At 43.0% G+C, this 23119-nt stretch overlaps 1 protein-coding gene across 1 annotated transcript; it reads right to left on the reverse strand.

The window, feature by feature from the left end:
- Positions 1-3620: 3620 nt before the first annotated feature.
- derl1 (derlin 1) lies at positions 3621-21531 on the reverse strand. The gene is made up of 8 exons (XM_078539881.1): positions 21171-21531; positions 15848-15947; positions 13670-13734; positions 13129-13155; positions 10997-11092; positions 9407-9459; positions 6813-6923; positions 3621-6669 (listed from the first exon to the last, which is right to left on the reverse strand). Exons 1-8 carry the CDS (start codon positions 21327-21329, stop codon positions 6525-6527), a joined length of 756 nt encoding a protein of 251 aa, XP_078396007.1. The 5' UTR covers positions 21330-21531; the 3' UTR covers positions 3621-6524.
- Between the last annotated feature and the right edge of the window lie 1588 nt (positions 21532-23119).

Consider the following 23119-nt stretch of genomic DNA (forward strand, 5'->3'; position numbering starts at 1 on the left):
TGTTTCTATTTCCACCTCCTCTAGGCCCACCTTTTGTTGTTTCACTTGTCCTATTACCATTATCCCTTTTGCCATTTCATCTCTCCAGCTTTCCCCTATAATGGACCTTCCCTTTACTTCTTTCCTCCTCACCTTCCCCTATCTGTATACTTGCTTGAAACCTGTCACAAGTCTAACTTATCCCAGATCGGGTGAAAGGTCATCAACCTGAAACATTGACTATTTCTCACTCCACAAAAGCTGCCTGAGCAGGCTCAGTATTTCCAGCACTTTCTGTTTTAGTTTTAGATTTCCAGCATCAGCAGTATTTTCATTTTATATGTAATACATTTTACCTCCATAGCATTACCCATCCCCCACCCTTACCTCTCCACCTGCCTTTGTTATCTTGGGACTTGGCTATTCCACTGCCTCATGTTAGTCTCCTAAGCTCTCCCCTCTGTAAACTTGAGGTCATCCAAAGCTCTGCTGTCCATGTCCTAACTCACATCGTCCCATTCAACCATTATGCCTGTGGTCGCTGTCCTACATTGGCTCCAAGTTAACCAGTGCCTAGATTTCAAAATTCCCATCCTTGTTGATACATCTCTTCATATCCTCACCCCTTCCTTATCTCTGTAACCTCCTCCGGCCTAACAACTCTCCGAGATCTCTGCGCTCCTCCAATTCTGGCCTCTTTAGCATTCCTGATTTTAATCGCTCTGCCATTGATGGCAGTGCCCTGAGTCCTGGAATTCCCCCCCCTAAACATCTCCAGCTCTCCTCCTTTTAAGATGCTTCTTAAAACTTACCTCTATATAGCTCGGTGTCAAATTTTATTTTCTAATGCTCCTTTGAGGCACCTTGAGAGATTTTGTTACATTAAAGGCACTACATAAATTGTTGGGATAAGGTCAGCCAATCCCTATCCCATTCATTCAGTTCCTGGACAGGCAAATTTCCTCAATCTGTACAGTCCGTTTCTAAAACTTCAAGACATTTGGAAAACTGACCCGTCAAGAGATTTCAGGACACAACTGGGATTGATTGGTGCTCTGCTTTATAGAACATGGCCTTATACTGCTCTGTGACTCAGTTCACTGTCACCAGTAAACTCGGCACAAGTTAGTAGATTTGCTCCATTGAGGTTGGCAGAGGAAGTGAAATGGTGAGGGAGTATTGCTCATTTAGGTTTTGTAGTAAAATTATGCCAGAGGTCTTCATGATCCCACCTCTGAGCCAGAAGCTCCAGATTCAAGTCCCACTTTGGGACTTGATGGCCACAGTAGGTGTGTTCATAATGTGGCCAAACAGGTTGATCATCAGCCTGTAAATCCTTTCAATACACCTGATGACAGGTAATAAGAGCAGGAGTTCTGTATACAACCATACATTTTTTAAAAATTCATTTACAGGATGTGGGCATCGTTGGCTAGGCCAGCATTTATTGCCTATCCCTAATTGCCTTTGAGAAGGTGTGAACATGCGAATTAGGAAGAGTAGGCCATTTGGCCCCTCAAGCCTGCTTCACCACTCAATAAAATCATGGCTGATCTGATTTTAACCTTATACCCACCTAACCCTGATAACCTTTCACCCCCTTGCTCAGCAAGAATCTATCTACCTCTGCCTTAAAGATATTCAAGACTCTGCCACAACCATCTTTCGAGGAAGCAAATTCCAATGTCTCAACCCTCTGAGTGAAAAATTTTTTCCTCATCTGTCCTAAATGGACAACCCCTTATTTTGACAGTAACCCTGAGTTCTAGATTCGCTCAAAAATAAATATCCTTTACACATTCACCCTGCCAAGTCCCCTCAGGATTTTGTGTTTCAATCAAGTCACCTCTTACGCTTCTGAACTCCAGTGGATACAAGCCTAGCCTATCCAGTCTTTCCTCATTAACCTGCCCATTCCAGGTACTAATCTAGTAAACCTTTTAACTGCTTCTAACACATTTACATCTTTCCTTAAATAAGGAGACCAATTCTGTGCACAATACTCCAGATGTGGTCTCACCAGTGTCCTGTATAACTGAAGCATAACCTCCCTACTCTTGTATTCAGTTCCCCTTGCAATAAATGATAACATTCTAGTAGTTTTCCTAATTACTTGCTGCACCTGCATACTGAGCTTTTGTGATTCATGCACTAAGACACCCAGATCCCTCTACATCTGAGTTCTTCAATCTCTCACCCTTTAGATGCCTTTTTTTATTCTTCCTGCCAAAAAGGACAACCTCACATTTTCCTACATCACTCCATTTGCCAGATCTTTGCCCACTCACCTAACCTATTTAGATCCTTTTGTAGCCTCCTTACATCCTCTTCAAAACTTACTTTCCTATTTACCTTTGTGTCATCAGCAAATTTAGCAACCATACCATCGGTCCCTTCATCCAAATCATTTATATAAATTGTAGGGTTGAGGCCCCAGCACTGATCCCTGTGGCACAGCACAGAACAAATAGCAAAACGCTGCAGTACTTTGCCAAGCATAATCATTGAATAATCCAATGGAAGTCCATGGTCACCAACGCCCTCTTAGGACATATGCTACTTTATTTTAAACTCGTTCATAGGATGTGGGCATCACTGGCAAGACCAGCATTTGTTGCCCATCCCTAATTGTCCTTGATAAGGTGGTGGTTAGCTGCCTTCTTGAACCGCTGCAGTCCACATGGTGTAGGTACACCTACAGCACTGTTAGGGAGTTCCAGGATTTTGACCCAACAACAGTGAAGCTTCCTCCCACCCTTCATCTAGTCCAATCACCTTATCCTTTTATTGCCTTCTTCTTGATGTTTATGGTGTCAGTTCACTGGCCTGATTCCTGGGATGGCAGGATTGTTGCATGGGGAGAGATTGGGTCGACTGGCCCGTATTCTCTGGAATTTACGAGAATGAGAGGGGATCTCATTGAAACATATAAAATTCTGACAGGGGTGGACAGACTGCCTGCAGGGATGTTTCCTCTGGCTGGAGGGTCTAGAACAAGGGGTCACAATCTCAGGATACGGGTTAGGCCATTTAGGACTGAGATGAGGAGAAACTTCTTCACTCAGAGGGTGGTGAGCCTGTGGAATTCTCTGCCACAGAAGTCTGTGGAGGCCAAGTCACTGAATATATTTAAGAAGGAAACTTAGATTCCTGGACCCTAAAGGTGTCAAGGGGATGGGGAGAACGGAGTACAGCGTTGAGATAGAGGATCAGCTATGATCATATTGAATGGCGGAGCAGGCTCAAAGGGCCGAATGACCTGCCCCTAAGTTTCCACGTTCTTTTCCCCTGAATTCCTTATACCGCTGCTCTCCATGGTGCTGGGAACACAAAAGTGAGCTGCACCTGCAAACAAGGATTTAACCTGCAGCCTCCAAGATGTTTTCCCTAATTCCCAGCCACTAAACTGCAGGGAAGTAGATGGGTTGAGGACATTAGGGCGATTTACTATTTCCTCAAGGCTTCATTTTGCTATTATTAGCTTAGTTTTGACTTCTGCAGGCGGCCATACTGATTGCATCTGCATTTCATACCATCTCTGCAAGGTTGCCCAGCAGCCAACATGCTTGTATTAATGCAGTAATATGTTGCATTAAAATCTTGCACAAGAACCAAAAGATAAACCACTGAAAGGCTTCTACTGATTTTAGAAGTTCAGCAGTTTGTGATTTAATTACAAAAGCGTACATCTTTTATACAAAACAGCTTAAGGGATTGGTGTACACTAACTGTATATCCTTTGAGGTTTCACCAGTAATATTTTATTTATACATTCAACCTTCCCCAGTGGAAGAGAACAAGCACAAAAATACCCTTATTTAATCTAACACATTGCAGAAAGAAATAATCTTTCACAGGTTGCAGAAAACAAATAAAAAACATTCCTCATCCATCTGGGGCATCCGGTGATTTAGGAAAAGTTGAAACGCATTTTCTGAGTGCGTGCGCACACATTCCAATCCAAGTTGAAAAAGAAATCTTATGTACCACATTTAAATCAACCATAAAGAAAAGGGAGGTCGAGGCTTTCAAATTCATTAATAATGAAACCCTGTAATCACAGGCAATCTGGTAAGACTGTGCTGTTAAATTGTTGTTCCCATGTCTCCAGTGTCTAGACTATAGTCGCAGGTTAGGAGGGCAACAGTCCAATTTGTTTCTTGTGGATGTGCCTAGATTTGATGAACTGAGCATCATGTTTGATGCCTTGGGTTAAAAGGGCAATTGAACTGACAAATGGAGAATCTACACTATCACACATTAACATTTGACTTTGAAGTGAATTAAGCAGAAAAGAGTCCCGCTTAATACGGAATAATGTGTGTTAATTCACCAATTCCACACTCCCACCACTACTTAAAGGGATTGAAGGTCAAAGAATTGATACTACCCTATCAACTTTGACCTCCATTCACTTGCAGAACTTGCCTTTACAATTTGCTTGCTGCAACAATGTAAATGGATTATTTAGAACTGGACAGTGCGGTTACTGCTGTCCGAAAGCTGCTACTTTAACATTCCAGAATTTAACGGCGCTCAGTACACTAGTTGATCTCCCATAGCATACAGGCAGTCAACAAAACGCAGCTCTGGGGTGCAGCAGGGTTTAAGGGTAGGAAGTGAAGATGTAATTCCTTCCCCACTGTAAAAAGTTGCATGTTCTGTCCTCATTTTTGTATTTCCATTGTAAACACCTGTCAACCTTTTCCAATATAAATTCCTAGGACCGCATTTATAATGCAAAGTATCCATGAAAACTTTGCACACTGCAGTTAGGTCCTCCTGTCACATGTGGCATCGCACGGCCTCCACTGGCAGGGGATGCTAACTACAGGGTCACAAGCTTCCATCATAAATAAGGACATAGGAATTTAGAACAGAAAAAATTCACAGGAAGAGCAGGCATTAAGACTTATTTTAGGTTACTTATTGGAGTTATGAAATTCAGAAGAGTTTTTTTTTAAGATGAATGTTGAATATTACCTATGACAAACTTGTTTAAACAATAAAGTATATGTCAATATGGAAGAGAAGCACTGATTAGGATCAAGAGATGAACGTGTCTTTGGCATTTCTGGTCACCTGATTGCTGCAGCTCAACTCTCCTTACAAAAGCAATCTTTGTAAATATATTCCCCTGGTCTCTATCACCGCTTCATCCATAACCTCCAAATCAAAAGAAGGAACTAGACAGCAGGACACCAAGGAACAATGGGAGGTTTCTACCATGATTGACCCTACCAATCCTTTTCACAAGCCAGCACCAAATGCAGGTCAGGAGTTGGGGAAACAAATGGAGCTTCTCCTTGGTGGCCAGCTTGAGCGTAATGCTGGCAAATGCCCCAGTTTGCCAGCCTCTCCTTGGTGCCATTCAGTGACCTGGAAAAGAGGCAGCAGCAAAGAATCAAAAACGGGGGAAACAGAGGAGCAGGGTCAAGGGGCTGAATGGCCTACTCTTGCTCCTAATTTGTACATATGTTCATATAATCAGCATTTGCTGAGCTGTCCCATCTATCCCTGGAAACACTATTTCTATTCTTGACGTTAAGGATTCCAATTCAGGAGAATCGCCCATCCGGTTTAAGATCTCAAATACAGGTAGAGATACAATTTGGCAATAACTCTAACCATAACATAGCTAAGAAATTAGCAAAAATAAAGTGATTAAACATTATTCTCTATTTGCTGACTGACTTTCTACTTTTCAACCTCGCTGAATATATAAAAAAACTAAAAGAAGCAGTCAATTAACCAAACCTTAGAAATCTGTGAAAGAACCATAAAAAGCAACACAGTAGAACATTGACTACCCAGCTTCTGAGGGGTGCCATGGGTGATCAAGGGGAGCTGCTGGTGTGTTTCAGAATATAATCCCTCACTGACAGCTTGCCTTCCCACACCCTCCTCCAACACCACAAACATACAGCAGTCCCCAAGCAAAGTAACTTCGGTTTTTAGTTCTGCTGTAGGCCCCAGGAAGTTGGTCATAAAACTGGAACAAAATTCTGAACGGGTGGTGTGTGCATGCACTCTGCTCTAGCGATTTCCCTGCTACCCTGATCAATGCAGACCCTGCCCATTCAAGCAGTAGAGAAATCAGTAATTCGGGGAATCCTGCTTTTCCCGATGGTCTCTATTATGCCCCAAGGAAGGTGTAAAAGGAAATTGGCCTGTTACAATGGGTAGTCAAGGTTCAACTTTAGTAACTGGAAGAATATCTGCCTGTTCAGACTGGTCAACTTTTAAAAAAAAAAGATCAGGTTACAAACTTTGATTTACTCTACAAAAATCTTCTGAAAATTAGATTCTGCCATAAAGATCAGATTTATAGTACTTAGTCTACAGGAGATTTACATTTGTACATTTCCATATCAATATTTCTTGTCCTTTCTTTAGCAGCTAAGTAGACATGGCATCCCTACTAGCGTCCCACAATCATTAAAACTTTCAACTGTGATCCCAGAACACACAATACTCTTAGTCAACACATATTGTACTGTAAATGACACAAATGTAGGTGTTCGGCCCTTCAATAGAAGAGATGTTCAGTTGTCTCCTAATCTTTGGCCCTGACCCCAGAAATAGCCTCTCCCCCATCGATTCCCCTGGTCCTCAGCTGGTGGTCTCCTGCTAGCCGGTCGGACTCCAAAACCGGATATGCCACCCCTCCTCGGAGGGAACCATCGAGACCTGCAGCGGGGCAAGAGGAGATGAAACGGTAAGAACAGTTTCCCTCAAATATAACCCCCTCACAAAATGGCGACCAAACCGGTTAAAGATTCAATGAAACAAAATCAAGAGCCAAGTGTCAGTACCAGCTGGCGTTTACTTACAGAAACTGCGGTGTAGAAAGAAATGTTCTCCCGCCATATTCTTGAGGGTATTTAAACATCAGGACGTAGTACATATGGCCAACAAAGATACCAACAAGCTCATCCATTACCCTGCCATGGAGTTAAAAAGAATTATCAAAAATCCACACAAAAGTATTCAGCAGCTTTTCAAAAAAATATTGTGTGTTAGAGAGGTTCAAGAAAACTATGGAACTTGACAGAGGAATGCATCGATAAATTTAAAACCCATCACCTGAACAAAGGATTAAACTTAAGTGCGGCACTGCTAAAAAAAAACAAACTACACTTTGGACAGTGACCAGAAGCCTCTTCTTTGAAGGCAGTCTCTGTTACAATGCTCTAGGGCACTATACTAGGGCTCCTTACCATTGTCTGGAATAGGCTTTAGCTCACAGTGCTGAGTGGCTTGTAAATATCTAGGCTGGCAGCATCCTGCTTGTTTGTGCTTTTTCAGTGCAACTCCCCCAACACCAGTGAAACCAGCATTAAAGATGACAGAGTTTTTAAGTGCCGGTAGTGTTCAGTGCAATCCAAGTTTCTGCGATCTTTTGCACTAGTTTTTAAAATACCAACAAGGCCCCCCGCCTCCACAAACCTGGCCTTGCTTCGGGCTGAATTAATCACCACTGGGAATTGCACATTGCAAGCCTCCTCGGAAGATCCAAAACTGAAACAGGATCTTGTGGGCGCATGGACACATTTTGAGTGGTTTTTAAAATTTACTAAGGTACTGATGACTGCACCCCAACCTAAGCAGGAAATAGTTTTGCATATTTTTCTTAAAGAAGTCATTTTCTATAATTTAAAAATCAGCTTACTCATGAGCGGTGGATTGACAATGCAATTTAAAATGATTGTTTTTTTGTTTCTTGTGAAAAATCCATTTTTAGCTCTATTAATCAAACCGCACCAAGTTACCACAGAATATTTTGAAAGCGATTTTTAAAAAATTACGTTGTAAGACGCTGCCCAAACCTGCTGGTGCATGGCAGATTTTACATTCGGTGATATGCAAATGAGTTTGAGCAAAAACTCAATGTGAAAAAAAAAAATGCTTTGCAAAACAGGCACAACTTGTGCCTGAGTCGCTGATGACATTTGAAGCAAAAACGTCATCCCTAATATTTTAAGAGGAAAGGTTACTTATGTGTGACAGAGTGCTGCTGAAGCACAGTATTGGGAAGTAATAAAGATAGGGAACACATGCTCACAGCCCAAACCGCACAGTTTTCCCAGATGTCAGTCTCAAAGAATGTTGCAAGGGGTTCGGAGTAGAAATTTACACTGAGAAGACCGACTAAATTGAAGGGGAAAAAGGCGTCCTCAGTCTATTTCTGGCACCCGAGTTTCAGAACGGCAGTGCTGGGGAGGTTTGTGAACCCTACACAAGGCTGTGGCCCTCTCAAGCCTCCTGGAAGTGGGAGGTGCCCATCCAGCAGCCTGAAAGTTTCGATCGTGTGGAAACCTTTGAAGTGAGCTGTACTTCCAGCAGGTCACCATGCAGATGGTACAAACCCTGGGACAGCCCATTTTGTGAAATGACATGTCCTCTGTGCGACCCCCAGGTACAGGCAGAAGGCCTATAAACATGGGGTGCAGACAAAGGGGCCCAGAGACGTTCCGCCAAAGTTTTTATCCCCTCGTGAACTCCTTTTCCTATCAACTCTAACCATACATTTGAAGCTCCTGAAAGGAAAACTGATCTTCACCATTTTGTATGATAGTTTTTAATCTGTTATTTAAATTGTTAGAGGAATGATGGAAAATGACACTCCCCCCAACCCCAGCATATTGAAACCAGCTAAATATAAAAATACTAAACAAAAAACACTTACCAGCAACTCAAACTTCATTGCTTTTTAAAATGCCTAAGGCATGCTAACCCTCAGGACCCTCTGTGTACCCATTTTATCTGGGCAAGGGGCTACCTGGAGCACCAAGGTTGGGCCTGGGACCTGATTTCTTTATGCGGTTCAGTGTCAAACTTTGTTTGATAAAGCTCCTATAAATTTCTTTGGGACATTTTACCAAGTTAAAGGCGCTATGTAAATACAAGTTTTGGTATGCCAACACCCTACACCAGCCACAAAATGGCCTCTCAACCCGGTCTGCATATTCACATGTCAATATGCCAATCTATCTTTTTTCCTCTCCAATTTGCTTTCCTTGACACTCACCTTCACTGGAATATGATTTACATGGCACAGTTACCTTCTAACTACCACTCCACCCCTGCAAGTAGCCACCGGTCGTGTATGGGTGCGTGTGCTCACGGGGTATCCAAAAAGCATCACAGCGGAGACCAGGCTTGTTTTCACCTGGAGCCCACATCCAGCAAGGCTCATTGAGTAGTCAGGAGCAGTAACTCTGGGAGATACGCCTTCTCCAACCTGGCAGCGTTGACATCAGGTTTGGGGCCTCCTTTCACTGACCCGATTGTCAGACAATAGGTCAACCCTGGTCTACAAGGCTCAGAGACCGACTTCTACACTGCGCGTTCAAACAAATTGAATTTCTGATCATGTGTGCCCGAGGGATAAAAAAAAGAGAAACTTAATCTCTTGTTCACTTACGAATTTCTTAGAATAAAGTTGAATATTAGCAGGGCCCAAGGTAGATAACAAGCCTGTGAAAGAAGAAAATGTAAAACAAGAAAGGGTGAAGTTTGTTGTGCTGTACCGCTACTTTTAAAAATAGGTTTTTTATTGAAAAGTGATTATCGAGAGGTTCAGGAAGGCACTTATATGTTTATCCATTGTTATGTGCTTCACTGTGTAGTGGTATAGGGGCTTCTGCTCCTCACTCCCACCTCAATATCTCACATCAAGGTTCTAGCTTGTACAAACTCACCAGGAAGGTGGAGAATGAAGATTAGACACTTCTGAAGATGGGAAATATCAAGGAATAGCCAATAGTCGACACTCTCAGTGTCAGCCTAGGTTTCGTGGTAGCACTCTTGCTTGGGTTAAGGAGTCATGAGTTCAAGCCCCAATCCAGAGACTTGGACACATAGCCCAGGCTGTCCCTCCCAGTGCAGCACTGAGGGAGCCCTGCACTGTCAGAGCGGGCATCGTCTTTCGGGTAAGATGCTAAAACCAAGGTCCAGTTTGTTAACGTTTACCACTCAACCAATTCAATCATTGAAGCATATTATTCAGCCATTTCTCTCATTGCTGTTTGTGGGATCTTGCTATGCGCCTTTCCCTACATTACAACAGACTAAAGTATTCAATAGCTGGCATGGCCCAAGAACATAAAATAAGCTATATGAAAGGTTAATTGTAGCAGCCTGCTGTTGCCTTGGTCGACAATAGCCAACTAGACACAGACCACCGATCAAAGCCGGGATCATCTTGAGTTTTTTTTAATTCATTCACTGATCATGGGCATCACTGGCAAGGCCAATATTTATTGCTCATCTCTCACAACCCTTGACAAGGTGATGGTGGGCCACCTTCTTGAACCGCTGCAGTCTGTATGGTGTAAGTACACGCACAGTTCAGCAGCAGGTTCCAGGATTTTGACCCAGCAACATAGTTCCAAGTCAGGATGGTGTGTGACTTGGAGGGGAACTTGCAGTTGCCATATGTTCCCATGTGCTTGAAGTCCTCTTTCTTCTAGGCAGTTGAGGTCAGGGGTTGGAAAGTGCTGTCAAAGGAGCATTAACAAATCAGATGGTGTGCTTTTTAAAAATTAACTTAAGGGATGTGGGCACCCCTGGCTGAACCAGTATTTATTGCCCATCTCTCAATTGTCCTTGAGAAGGTGGTGGTGAGCTGCCTTCTTGAACAGCTGCAGTCCCTGTGGTGTAGGTACACCCACAGTGCTGTTAGGGAGGGAGTTCCAGGATTTTGACCCAGCGACAGTGAAGGAACATCCAAGTCAGGATGGCGAGTGGCTTGGAGGGGAACTTCCAGGTGGTGGTGTTCCCATGTGTCTGTTGCCCTTGTCCTTCTAGAAGGTAGCGGTCATGGGTTTGGAAGGTACTGTCTAAGGAGACTTGGTGAGTTTATGCAGTACATCTTGTAGATAGTATGCTGCTGCCACTATGCATCAGTGTTGGAGGGAGTGACTGTGGAGACTGACTAAATAAGCGACAGCGCCACTGGGAACTGCAGTTTGCTCCAACACTAAAACGAACAACAATGCTTCAATTCCCTTACCTTAAATGTCATCCCAAACCAAAACGTTACAATCTGGTCTTTGTTGAGTTGTGCCCACACATACACCACCGTCAAAACAAGGGGGACAAAAAGGATCTGTCAACAAGAAAAGTTTAATGCATTATAAATCCATTAGTCACCTGTATTGGCAAAAGAGGAAACAACCCTGTGTGCCTAGCCACCATCTTTCTTTGTTCATGCCTGTGCATTCCCTCAAACCCCCAGGGTCTACACTGCTGCAGTTTGAGTCATGTAAGTGTAACCTCACTGCGGCTGGTTCTCCATGGTATGTTCCCAGCACCGCACCACCAAGCTAAGTGTCAGCCTTCAGGAAAACAGTCTGTGTTACATCGTTTAGAGTGTGCTGCGACAGGCATTGGAGTTCAAAGAATGTGAATAAATCACTCCAATTTCTCACTTGCGGTTTGATATCCCACATGGAACACATTCCTGCCCAGAAGCTAGGCTATATGGAGCCTGTTCTTCTTTCAGACGAATCTGCACGCATGTCACTGCATTTCACCAGGCTGCGTACAACAGAAACATACCTGCTTAAGAACAAGTGTTTGGTCAGCAATAGCCAGAGTTAGGTAAGAATGCACCAGAAAAAAGAGAAATCGCATTCTGGAAGCTATCACCCGCAGTCCTAACAAATGGATCCAAAGCCAAACGGTGAAGTGTGAAGCTAAACACAAATCCTTGTCTTAATGGCCCATTTATTTACAGAATGAATCATTATATATGTCTGCTCCTGTGTACTAACTCTCCATGTTCCAGCTGACCCTCTTCATGTTCTTTCAATAAACAAATAAACAAGCCCCGAAAGGGGAAGTGTACTCTTAAGTGAAATCAAATCAAATGAATTAATTAACAACCTCTTAAAGGGGTACTGCGACTGAAACAAAAGCTACAATGAAACTTAAATTAAAATAACATTCCCGAGGCCGATGATGCACTCCAGCCCCTAGCCCCCAGCCCCTGTGGTGTGCACCAGTTGCAGAAGACCTTGAACGCACCAGTGGACACAATGTGTGCTCCCGCTCCAGGGACACCCCAGCATGGATGTAACCACAGAAGAGGCGGGGTGGGGGGGGAAGACAGGCAATCAGGAGGAACGATCCCCTCAACTGCCCAGTGCATGGACCTGCTTATGTCCACCTTGGCCCGACAGTCCCTCTTTATATGTGCTCAATTAACACAATATTAACAATGTACCCTGCCACCCACCCAAGGATTAAACATCTTTCATTTACGAAGAAGCCACTAATTTTCCCTCATTGAAGAATTCTCAAATTGCAGTGGTATATTTTTCCCTTTTGTCTCTCTATAACCACCACTCCTTGATATTGATGCGCAAAGTGTAAGGCAGGAATTATGGTTTTACTATTATAACTCTGGAGTAGGCCACATTCTAGCTGATTTGCATGCAGAATCTTTATGTTCCCAGATATTGAAATCCCAGGCGTTTCGTCAAGTTAATGAGCACTCTTTGGCTGGGGGTGGGGAAGGGGAATGAAGTACCAAATTCTTTACATATCAGTCTAATAAAGAAACTAAAAAGTTATGGTACCAGGGTGTAAACCAAACACCAAGACTCTGATTTTTAATTGCAAGGACCTTTTTAACCATTTACTTGAGTCATCAAGTGAGAGATATTAACTACAAGAAGGTGTTTCACAGGATACGGAGCAGGGGGAACAACTTGCATTTATATTATGCTTTTTAACAGAAGCTGCAGGCACAATGGCCAAAGGCTCGGCCTTCGATGGTAAAACTGAGGGAGGAAAACAGTGGGGCCAAAGGCAAAAATAATCACCAAATATCCGACATCAAATGCTAAACATAATTAAACGTATCTTTCACACCAACGTAAACCAATTGCTGTTTAGTTTGTTGATCTCAGATTTAATTTGATCAGCAACACAAGGGTTGACCTGTGTGAAAGCTGAGGCAGATTGTCAGGCGAATTTTTTTTTTTAAAGTGAGATTTATCATCAATCTCCCTCTACTCACCCAAAATGAAACACTAACTGTGGCTGTGGGCAAACTAAACCTGCAATTTTTCCATCATCTTAAAATCAAACACCAACTAGATTTTCATGAAGTGTAACCACCTCTGCCAAAATACTTACAAGCATTCCCATGGTTAATCCAACTATCTGTTATAGTGTTGATCAGGAAAACACAAACGGCATGGTCATTCCTATTAATATATTAGCAGGTGTTTCTTTGGGTGTACATGTCAGAAGGTTGGGAGTTCAAGTCCCACTCCAGAGACTTGAGCACAAGAGAAAAAAAAACCAGGCTGACACTCCAGTGCAGTACAGAGGGAGTGCTACATCTCTGGAATGGTGTCTTCTGGATGACATGTTAGACCAAGGCTGCTCCCACCCTCATAAAAGATCCCGAGGCACTATTTCAAGGGCAGGGGCATTCTCCCTGGTATCCTGGTCAATGGTTATTCCTCCATCAAGATCACTAAAAACAGATTATCTGGTCATTATCACATAGCTGTTTGTGGGAGCTTGCTGTGTGCAACTTGGTTGCAGTGTTTCCTAAAACAGTGACTTCAAAAAGTACTTCTTTGGCTGCTTAACGATTTTGGGATGCCTTATAGTCGTGAAAACACTATAGAAATGCATTTTCTTTAATATCTCTTCACAAAAAGGATACCACTGTGCAAATCCAGTTGAAAAACAACATGAAAATGTAATCTGCTGTTCTTCCATCAAAGAACCCTATATAAAAAAAACAAGAATTATTTCAGACCATTCCTTCAGGTATTTCAAGAATAGCAGTAAAATACATTGATATTTCAGATCGTAGGGTGTTGGAAACCATCCAACACTTCTGGCAGCTATTGAGGAAGAAACGCCACCACTACCATTGCTAATGAGATTGTCGGGTGAGCTGCTCCCCAGGTGTTAAAGTCTGATTCTCCGCAATCCCAGCCACCCCCGCCACCCCACTGGTAGCTCTCCCAATGGAACAACAAGTGCGACTTCTGCCAACCCAGCCCCACCCTCAGCAGACAAACAAACAGTTCTGCTGACACTCACTGCACAGGCACCAGAAGGCAGCCTGCACCTTTTGGAGAGATGGGGTGGGGGGGGGAAAAAAACAGGCCAGAGGGGAAAAAAAATCATTTATCTGCTTAAACAAAGGAGAGGAAGGGGCTACGAGACATTCCTCCAACATTTTCATATAGTAATAATTATTACAACTGGAAAGCATTTACAAATTTCTCTGCCTAGCATACTTTTAAGCAAATAAACCTAAATTTATGAATAAAAAAATGCATCTTCCAATATCCCCAGTTATGTAAAAAATACCAAGTAAGTGTGATATTTCTCTGAATCTATCTATTTGTACCAACGGAGAGCTAGGGGGGAGTTGGCGGCCGGGATCGAAGTGGGGTGGGCGAGAGAGGGAGAGAGAAAGGGGAGAGGAGAGAAGGGAGATTTTTAAAATAAATTTTGCGGACTTGGTAAAAGTAGAATGATCCAGTGAACTCCATTTCCTGCCATTATAACCTTGCCAGAACCATGATTGAATTTGTGGCTTTCACTCCATACCAGTGCATTCCTTGCACTTAATCGGAGCAACCTCCTCTTGTCAATGAGGAATCTAAAGCCATCTGTGCATGCCCATAAACACATGAAGCACAGCATTTTGGCACAGCCACAAGAGTTATTTGATTTTTCCCTCCGCCGGGATTGTTGCAGCATGCATTAAGGTTATGGGAAATCTCAAGACAAACTCATTCTGAGAGTTCAGCTCCACAAAGCCAGTGTGTTGATTTTGTGAAGGCGCCATCACTGTTACAACTCCAGACAGCTCCTCCACGCTGTAATATTACTTAACACAATGTTTAAACAAAAAGTGATGCTACACCAGTGGGAGTGGAAATCCATCACAAACCATCGTCAGCAAAAAACAGGAGGCAGAGATTCAGTCTCTCGAGCCTGTTCCACCATTAAATGGCTGATCTGCATTTTAATTCAATTTACCCATCTTTTATATCCTTGTTTAAAAAAGCCCACTAATCCCAAAATTAAAATTAAAGGAAAATTAGTAGGAGGAAGGGCTGTGGCCATGTACTTTTCCACTTCTTGGTTCATTAGGTTACCGCACAATATAAATCCAGATTACCTCACAAACTCAAAAGCATCGATATGGATATTAGATCCAGTCTCGGCCCCAGGTCAGGCTTGCACCCACCAGCTTGCAGTTTAGAGCTCCCTTGGCAATTCCAACAGTAAGACACAAATCCCATTCCATTCCCACCAAACATTTCCATGTTCTGTCATTTTTCTAAAATTTTGGCAATAGTTTCAAACAAAAAAGATTTGTGGCTTTGTCGAGGTGGTCAGTGATTTTCAATCTTCTAATCTCAATTCATGTCCCGGTTTATTGAGCGTGCAAAAGTACTGCAAATGAGGCTTATGAGAGATTTGAAAGGCTGCATCAGGGTATATAAGCTGTGACAAATATAACAGGTGATCAAACAGGGTAATAATGCCTTGTCATGTGGATTGCATTGCTGTCTCCCATGCTTGTGTAACAAATAAGGCTTCAGAAAGTGAAGTTTAATGGTAGTGATGACCCTTTACAATAATGAAAGCTTGTGAGCAAAATACTTAACTGCCCAAAGATGATTTTTTTTTTTTAAAAACATGCTTTCTAAAATAACAGCAATTTCAGCAAAGGAATACACATTTAGTCTAGACAAACTCCTGGAATAGTATTTACATTTAATTTTTTTTATAATTCAAAATATTTATTCAGAAAAATTCCGTAAGACAAAGTGTGCTCATTAGATCCAGTGCAAACACAGGAGTAGAAATCTACCTCTTTCCAAGCTCGAGGAATATGAATACAGGAAGTACAGCTGAATCAAGTAATGGAATCCCATTGGGTAAAACAGGCTTGCAGTTATTGGCCTCCATATCTGTGTATATAAAAGAGAAACAGGGTTGGCCATTCATTAGCTTCACACACACCATCAATGCGGTATGAAACAAACAATATATGCAAGCTATCTGCGACAAAAACGATAATATTTCTAGCTTACGCTACCCACCATCACAATCTGCCACGCTGCTAGTGTCCTATTTTCAAAAAGTGCAAAGGAGCAAAACTATAATTTGTTATGCACAGGACGCTCATAAATACCGTTAAACTAACAGCAGCGAGAAATCCATACTGATGCAAACAAAGCCATGAGCCATTGAATTGCTGCTCCAGAACTCTCCTACTGACGATGACTTGCCGCACACGGCTTTATTTGTAATCTTTATTTTGCTCTTCTAGGAGCTCCTAGTTCTGCCTCCTTAAAAAAAACGGCTTGCCTTTATACAGTGCCTAACACAACCAATTCATCATTTTTGAAGTATAGTCACTGTTGTAATGTGGCAGCCGATTTGCACATGCAAACTCCTACAAAGGGCAATGTAATAAGGGATAAATATTGGTCAGGGAACTGGGGAGAACATCTCTTCCACGATAGTGACACAGGATCTTTTACATCCAGCTGAGGGGGCCAGACAGGACCTCAGTTTGATGTCTCGCCTGAAAGACATCACCTCCCATAGTGCAGCATTCCCTCAGTAATGGATTTAAAGATCCAATAGCACAATTCAGTTGAACGGTGTAATTTTTCCCTTGTGTCCTGGCCAATATTTATCCCTCAATCAACACCACTAAAACAGGTTAACTGGCCTTTAACAAACTGCTGTTTGTGGGATCTTGCTGTGCTCAAATTGGCTGCTGTGTTTCCTACATTACAACAGTGACTACACTTCCAGCAGTACTTCATTGGCTGCAACATGCATTGGGACGCCCTGAGGTCAAGAAAAGCGCTATAGAAATGCAAGTTTTTCTTTAGAAAAGGAAAGGACTGAATAGCTGTAAGCATAAAAGCCACTTAATTAAAATCTGCAGAAAGAGTCATTAAAATTTCATTAAATAGAATTCAAAAGCTTCTTTCGTGAACTACTTAAACTCGTATCACCAAGGAGGAATTGCGCAAGATGCTGAGAGGCGAGGGAAAGAGTTTAATTAAAGGAGCATACAACAAGAGCCCTCATTCCAGCCAATTCTGGGCAAATATCTTACACTGCTGCTAAAGTACAGATGTATCCCCCTTGAAGACTGAAAAACAAACAAATTTCTGCCCAATATACATAGGGTGCATACTCATACCAAGATCAGTTACCAGCACACTGCCACAGGGGGACTTGCTAATACTGATTGCTAGCGTTTCAGAAATTGCTCACAAAGGATTGTGCTCCAAGAAAGGCAGCCGTTACTGAAATAATGCAACCCTATTGGGTGACCTATGCTGTAATTAAGGGAAATGGCCAATGATGTCACCATGAGATCCCTTCACTTCAACTGTCGTATATCCTGAACTAGGTAATGAAAGCAACTTGCAGGTACAGTCAGGACAATTCTAGTGAACTATATTATAATCTGGGTTCTGTTACTTGATGTGGCAGTGTAATTATTCCACCTGCTCATTTTTTTTGCAATAAATTCCTTAAAGTATCAAATTGAGGCTGTGTGGCTCCTGTTCTAATCAGACCTGGTGCTGCAAACAATGCGCATTACTGGGAGTTTCAAAGCTGGCGTTCTGACCTGTCAGTTCCACAACAAAAAGAAAATACCCATAATACAGGCCTGGCACTAAGATTGTAGTGCAGTGCGATTGGTTGAAGTGTCTTTTGATAAAACACAGCAAGATTAAAGGTTAGCAATAAAAGGCTAGAACTTGAGATTAAATTGTGCAAATTGCTGTTTTCTCCTCATTCTTCAAGCCACTTCATAAAGAATCCCTTTGGTTTGATACCTCCTATTTTTATACAGAGTTTTATACAGAAACTCTGATCGTCTCTTAAACCTTCAACTTCACCAACTTAGGAAATGCCAAAACACCGATGGAAAAAAAGTCCAAGGTAAAATATAAGATTTCCATTAATGTTAGCACTCCTTTACTTAACCCCTCGCCTTCAATAACCTGAGAATGTACAGTGGTAGGCAACTATTTCAAAGAATGCCATCATGCAGACGACACTTATTCCACAAGGCAAGAGCCCAGGGGTCTGAGCTGCATTACTCGAGTGGCACACAGCCATGACTATTTTAAATCGGATCAGTGGCAGCCAGAACCCCAATGTCATAGGCCACAAATCAGTGCCTCAAGTGCTCCCTTTTAGGAGGGCCCTGTTAAAAATAATCTTAACCCGAGATCCAAATCAAAACAGAGGAAAGTTAATGGGAACTGAATTGGCAGTTTGTAATTGTGATCAAATACGAAATTAATGTCCGTCAGTGTTTATGGGGGAAGACGGCGGTGCAGTGGTAACGTCATTGGACTAGTAATCCAGAGGTCCAAGCTGATATTCCAGCAACACTGATTCAAACCCCACTATGTGAAATTTAAATCAGGTAATAAATCTGAACTATAAAGATAGTTATGTCACCATTACTGAGACTATCATCGATTGTCTGGTTCACTAATGCCCCATAGGGAAGGAAATCTGCTATCCTTACCTGGTCTGGCCTACATGTGACTCCAGACTCTCAGCAATGTGATTGACTCTTAACTGCCCTTTGAAATGGACGAGCAAGAAACCTAGTTCTAGGGATTTAGGGATTAGAAATGGGCAACAAATGCTCACCCACATCCTCTGAAAGAATGAAGTCTTCTTTGCCTTTGGATGAAGTGTTCAGAGTGGATAGACCCAACTTACAACAAGCGAACAACTCTCAGTTTAAGGGGCAGTGGCAATTTGACTTTAAACTTGCTGAGAGGGAAACCCACTCCAGATTGTTATCCAGTAACATTGCCCCCTCTCCTACTGATATGCGGAGTGGACAGAATCAAACTCAACAAGGTGCTCATCAAGTTTACAGGCTACCAGCAGAGTCCGGGGTGAGAAACATGAAGACTGGCCACTGAGGCAAGCTATGCGGGGGCTCCTGGCAGCCGTGGATCCCAGTCAGAGTCAACGACTTCTAAAAATGGAGGGAATTTAGGTTTTAGTTTATTTAAAAATTGAGCGCACTAAGCATGCCAACAAGCTGAATCTATCATATCCACACTGCTTAGAAACTGATACCGCAGTGTTGCTTTGCAGGGTCGGCTGCGGTTATTCTACTGCTACAGCACCACCAGTGTGTGCAACATTTTGGCTCTGTCAGTACAGGCTCAGTGATTTCCAGCTCTAAATAAAAGGTTTGTAGAATGTGCTGACTGCCCTAAACTGACATTCTGTCAGGAAATGACGAGCGCAGCTGTGTAGATTTTTTTCTATACACATTTGTTTCAATTCCTTAGAAGGTAATTTGGAATTGTGATGAAAATGGAGAGGGTCTTCAAAACTCAATGTGGAAAAACCTGTGTAATAAAAAGAGATAATTACATATGCAGCCCCCCCCAAGGTTGGATGTCACGTCACTATCGATCGAATCATCAGATCTAGAGTTTGCAAAAAGGCAGTACAAAGTTTTTAAAAATTCTTTAATGGGACGTGGGTGTTGCTGGGCAAGGCCAGCATTTGTTTCCCATCCCTAATTGCCCTTGAACCGAGTGTCTTGTTGAGCTATTTCAGACAGCACTTAAGAGCCAACCACATTGTGATGGGGCTGGAGTCACATATAGGCCAGGCTGGTAGGACAGCAGATTTCCTTCCCTAAAAGGACACTAGTGAACCAGATGGGTTTTTACATTTGATAGTTTCATAGTCACCATTACTGAGACCAGCTTTCAATTCCAGGTTTTATTAAGTGAATTTAAATTCCACCAGCTGCGTGGTGGGATTTGAACCTGTGTCCCCACAGCATTAGTCTGGGCCTCTGGATTACTAGTCCAGTAACATTACCATCCGCCCAAGTGATAAAAGAGAGCTAAATGAATAATAGCAAGTCACAAATCAGTCCCAAAGTGTCACCATCAACCTAGTGACCAACATGCAAATCCAACAGCTAGTAAATCATTTACGTATATTCATAAAAATGTAAATGTTTATATATCAATATGTGGATAAAAATGATGCAACATTCTACAACAATGTAGTTATGTACAACATTTCAAATACTAAAAAAATTTAAATTGTTTTTTGACTGATCAGGAAAAAAAATGACATTCTTCCTTCTACTGCATGCAAACTGCACCTTATAAACTGAAAGTCATCTTTGCCTGCCCTGAGCCCTGTCAACTTAAAATGTCAATTTGTCAAGGAGGAGCAGAATAAAAACAAAAGTGACAGACAACTTTTATTTGTATAGCACCTTTACCCGGAGTTAAATGTCCCAAATGGTTCACAGGAGTATTGTCTGACAAAATCTGACACCGAAGCACACAGGGAGATATTAAGGCAGGTGACCAAAAGCTGTGTCAAAGTCACTGGTTTTCAGGATTGACTGAATCATTTATATGTTGCAATGTAAATTGGAAAGGAGGGAGGGAGGAAGGAAACATTTACAAAGTGGGGATGGTCAAACCTGCTGTGTCAGAGGGTTTGGATCTGACCTTGGAGCCTAAGGGCATTCCCAAACTAGGGACTTTCCAGAGAGTCCGCAAAATAACAGGGGCGGGAGAAGGGCGCAGGCTGGGCTGGTAGTCTCACTTCAAAGCATGGAGGAATGTGGAGTGACCACAGCATCCCCAGGGGGATGCACAGTCATCAAGGTGGGCACCCAGGTGAGCTCAGCCTCACTCGAGAGGGGTATTTTTTTAAATATATGTAAATAAGTCATCATAGGCAGCCCCTCAGGATCGAGGGTGACTTGCTTCCACTCCAGATCTGAGACGGCTGATAAGTCTAATGCGCTATTTGCACACTCTTACCACTTGCGGGGTAGGTGGAGCTTGAAGGGACAGGTAGATACATAGGTTGTTGGGAGGATAAGTAAGTTAACATGTCAAACACCAGGACAGACGGTGCAGTGAGAAAGTGGCAAATCCATCTCCCTGATGGTTAGAAGTAAATACCTGCGAAAAGCATCATTATACACTTTACATGCAGCACTTTCATATGGATGTAGTTTTATCATTAACCTGGGGCTAGCCACCCAGTGGAAAAAGGTGGGGAGACCAGATTGGAGGACCTGGGGCCTAAGGCAGAGGCAGCTAGAGTTTGACGCTGGCTGAGGCAAGTTGCGGCCCTACCTGGAAATTGTTGAAGAAGGGCTCGGCCCACAGCACCAGGGTCCTGGCGCTCACCATGTTGAGCCTTTCCAGGACAGGGAAGATCACGCTGCCCGTGAACCAGTACCTGGTCACCAGGGGGATGTTGCGGTACCACTCGCCCAGGCCGCTGTCCGCCATCCTAAACCCGGGGAAGGGTCCGGGGGAGGGGAAAACCAGTCCAATCAAAACCTCCCCCTCTCTCTCTCTCTCGCTCTCTTTTCACACGGAGCAACAACAGCAGCAGCAGCAACAACACCTCCGCCCTACCCGTCCGCCCGCCCACCGACTGACCTGCCGGCCCAAGGGGCCGCTGGGAAAACTGGCCGCTGCTTCCGGTGACGTGGCTGCACCTGGCGCCTCCACCTCACACTGCTTCCGGGTCGCGGGACAATCAGCTGATTCCCGCAATGTTACACTGAGTCTGCACTGCAGCAGGGCCATTTAACCCATCTGGCTCATGCTAGCCCACATTATACTCCACAGCAGCCTCCTCCCTTTCGTAAAGTTTCTACAAAATGTAATATATATAGCTAGTTATATCACACACACACATATATATATATATATATATATATCAAATAAATTATATTGACTGGCCCTCGCTATTGAGGATGATTGTCTCCCATGAATCTCAAGATTACTGAGGAGGCAGTTTCGGGATCTGCAGAATTTGCTAACGAGGACATTGGGTCATGCGTTATCCGTTCAGGTCATGGCATGGACTTTTCGCTGCTCTCGCTTTTCCTCTTCGTTTGGTGGGTCTCAAAACGCTGGGATCGTTCCTACAGCCTCTGCCACCATCTGGTTGGATCCAGGGCGATGATCTCCCAAGAGTGGATGTCAATGTTGTACTTCTTCATGTTGGCTTTCGGCACATCGTTCAAGCGCTTCTTCTGTCCTCCTCTGCTGTGTCTGCCCTGACTGAGCCAGGAGAAGACCATAAGACGTAGGAGCATAAGTAGGCCAATTTGCCCCATCAAGTCTGCTCCGCCATTCAATGAGATCATGGCTGATCTGATAATCCTCGACTCCATTTTCCTGCCTTCTTCCCATAACCTTGATTCCCTTACTGATTAAAAATCTATCTCCACCTTGAATATACTTAACGACCCAGCTTCTACAGCCCTCTGCGGTAAAGAATTCCACAGATTGGCTACCTCCTGAGAGAAGAAATTCCTCCTCATCCCTGTTTTAAATGGGTGACCCCTTACTCTGAGATTATGCCCTCTGGTCCTAAACTCTCCCACAAGCATCTACCCTGTCAAGCCCCCTAAGAATCATATATGTTTCAATAAGGCCGCCTCTCATTCTTCTTAACTCCAATGAGTACAGGCCCAACTTGATGTCTGACATCCAAACCATCTGACCAAGATAGTTCATATACATATACACTGTATACAGGGTGTTTATAAATCCCATGTGTAACTTTATACCTTAATTACTTTGGATGATTAGATGAAAGAAGCAAACTGTATATAGGAACATAGGAGTTAGGAGCAGGAGTAGGCTATTCGGCCCCTCGAGCCGGCTCCACCATTCGATAAGATCATGGTGATCTGGTTGCAGTCTTAATTCAACTTTCCTGTCTGCCTCCTGTCATGAATCCCTTGTCTATCAAGAATCTATCTAACACAGCCTTGAATATATTCAATGACACAGCCTCTGTTTGTTTCCTGGGGAAGAGAATTCCACAAACTAACAATGTTTTGATAGAAAAAATTCTCATCTCCACCTTGAAAAGGAGACCTCTTATTTTTAAATGGTGTCTCCTAGTGTCTCTAGTCTCCCCCAAAAGAGAAAACAATTTCACAGTATTCACACTATCAAGTCCCCTCAGGGTGTAATATGTTTCAATAAGATCACCTCTCATTCTTTTAAACTCCAATTAGCAAAGGCCCAATCTGTTCAACCTTTCTTCATAAGATATG

This window comes from Cetorhinus maximus, chromosome 4 (genome assembly GCF_964194155.1).
Source record: "Cetorhinus maximus chromosome 4, sCetMax3.hap1.1, whole genome shotgun sequence".
Classification (NCBI taxonomy): domain Eukaryota; kingdom Metazoa; phylum Chordata; class Chondrichthyes; order Lamniformes; family Cetorhinidae; genus Cetorhinus; species Cetorhinus maximus.

Bases quoted from the DNA above. Each gene is read 5' to 3' on its own strand.
- derl1 (XM_078539881.1), bottom strand. From the start codon at position 21,329: ATGGCGGACAGCGGCCTGGGCGAGTGGTACCGCAACATCCCCCTGGTG. The intron at 9,460-10,996 runs GTAAGGGAATTG...CTTCTTTCACAG, and splicing joins GGTTTGGGATGACATTTAAG to GCTTGTTATCTACCTTGGGC. The intron at 6,670-6,812 runs GTAAGTAAACGC...GCCCCGCTGCAG, and splicing joins CTTTCTACACCGCAGTTTCT to GTCTCGATGGTTCCCTCCGA.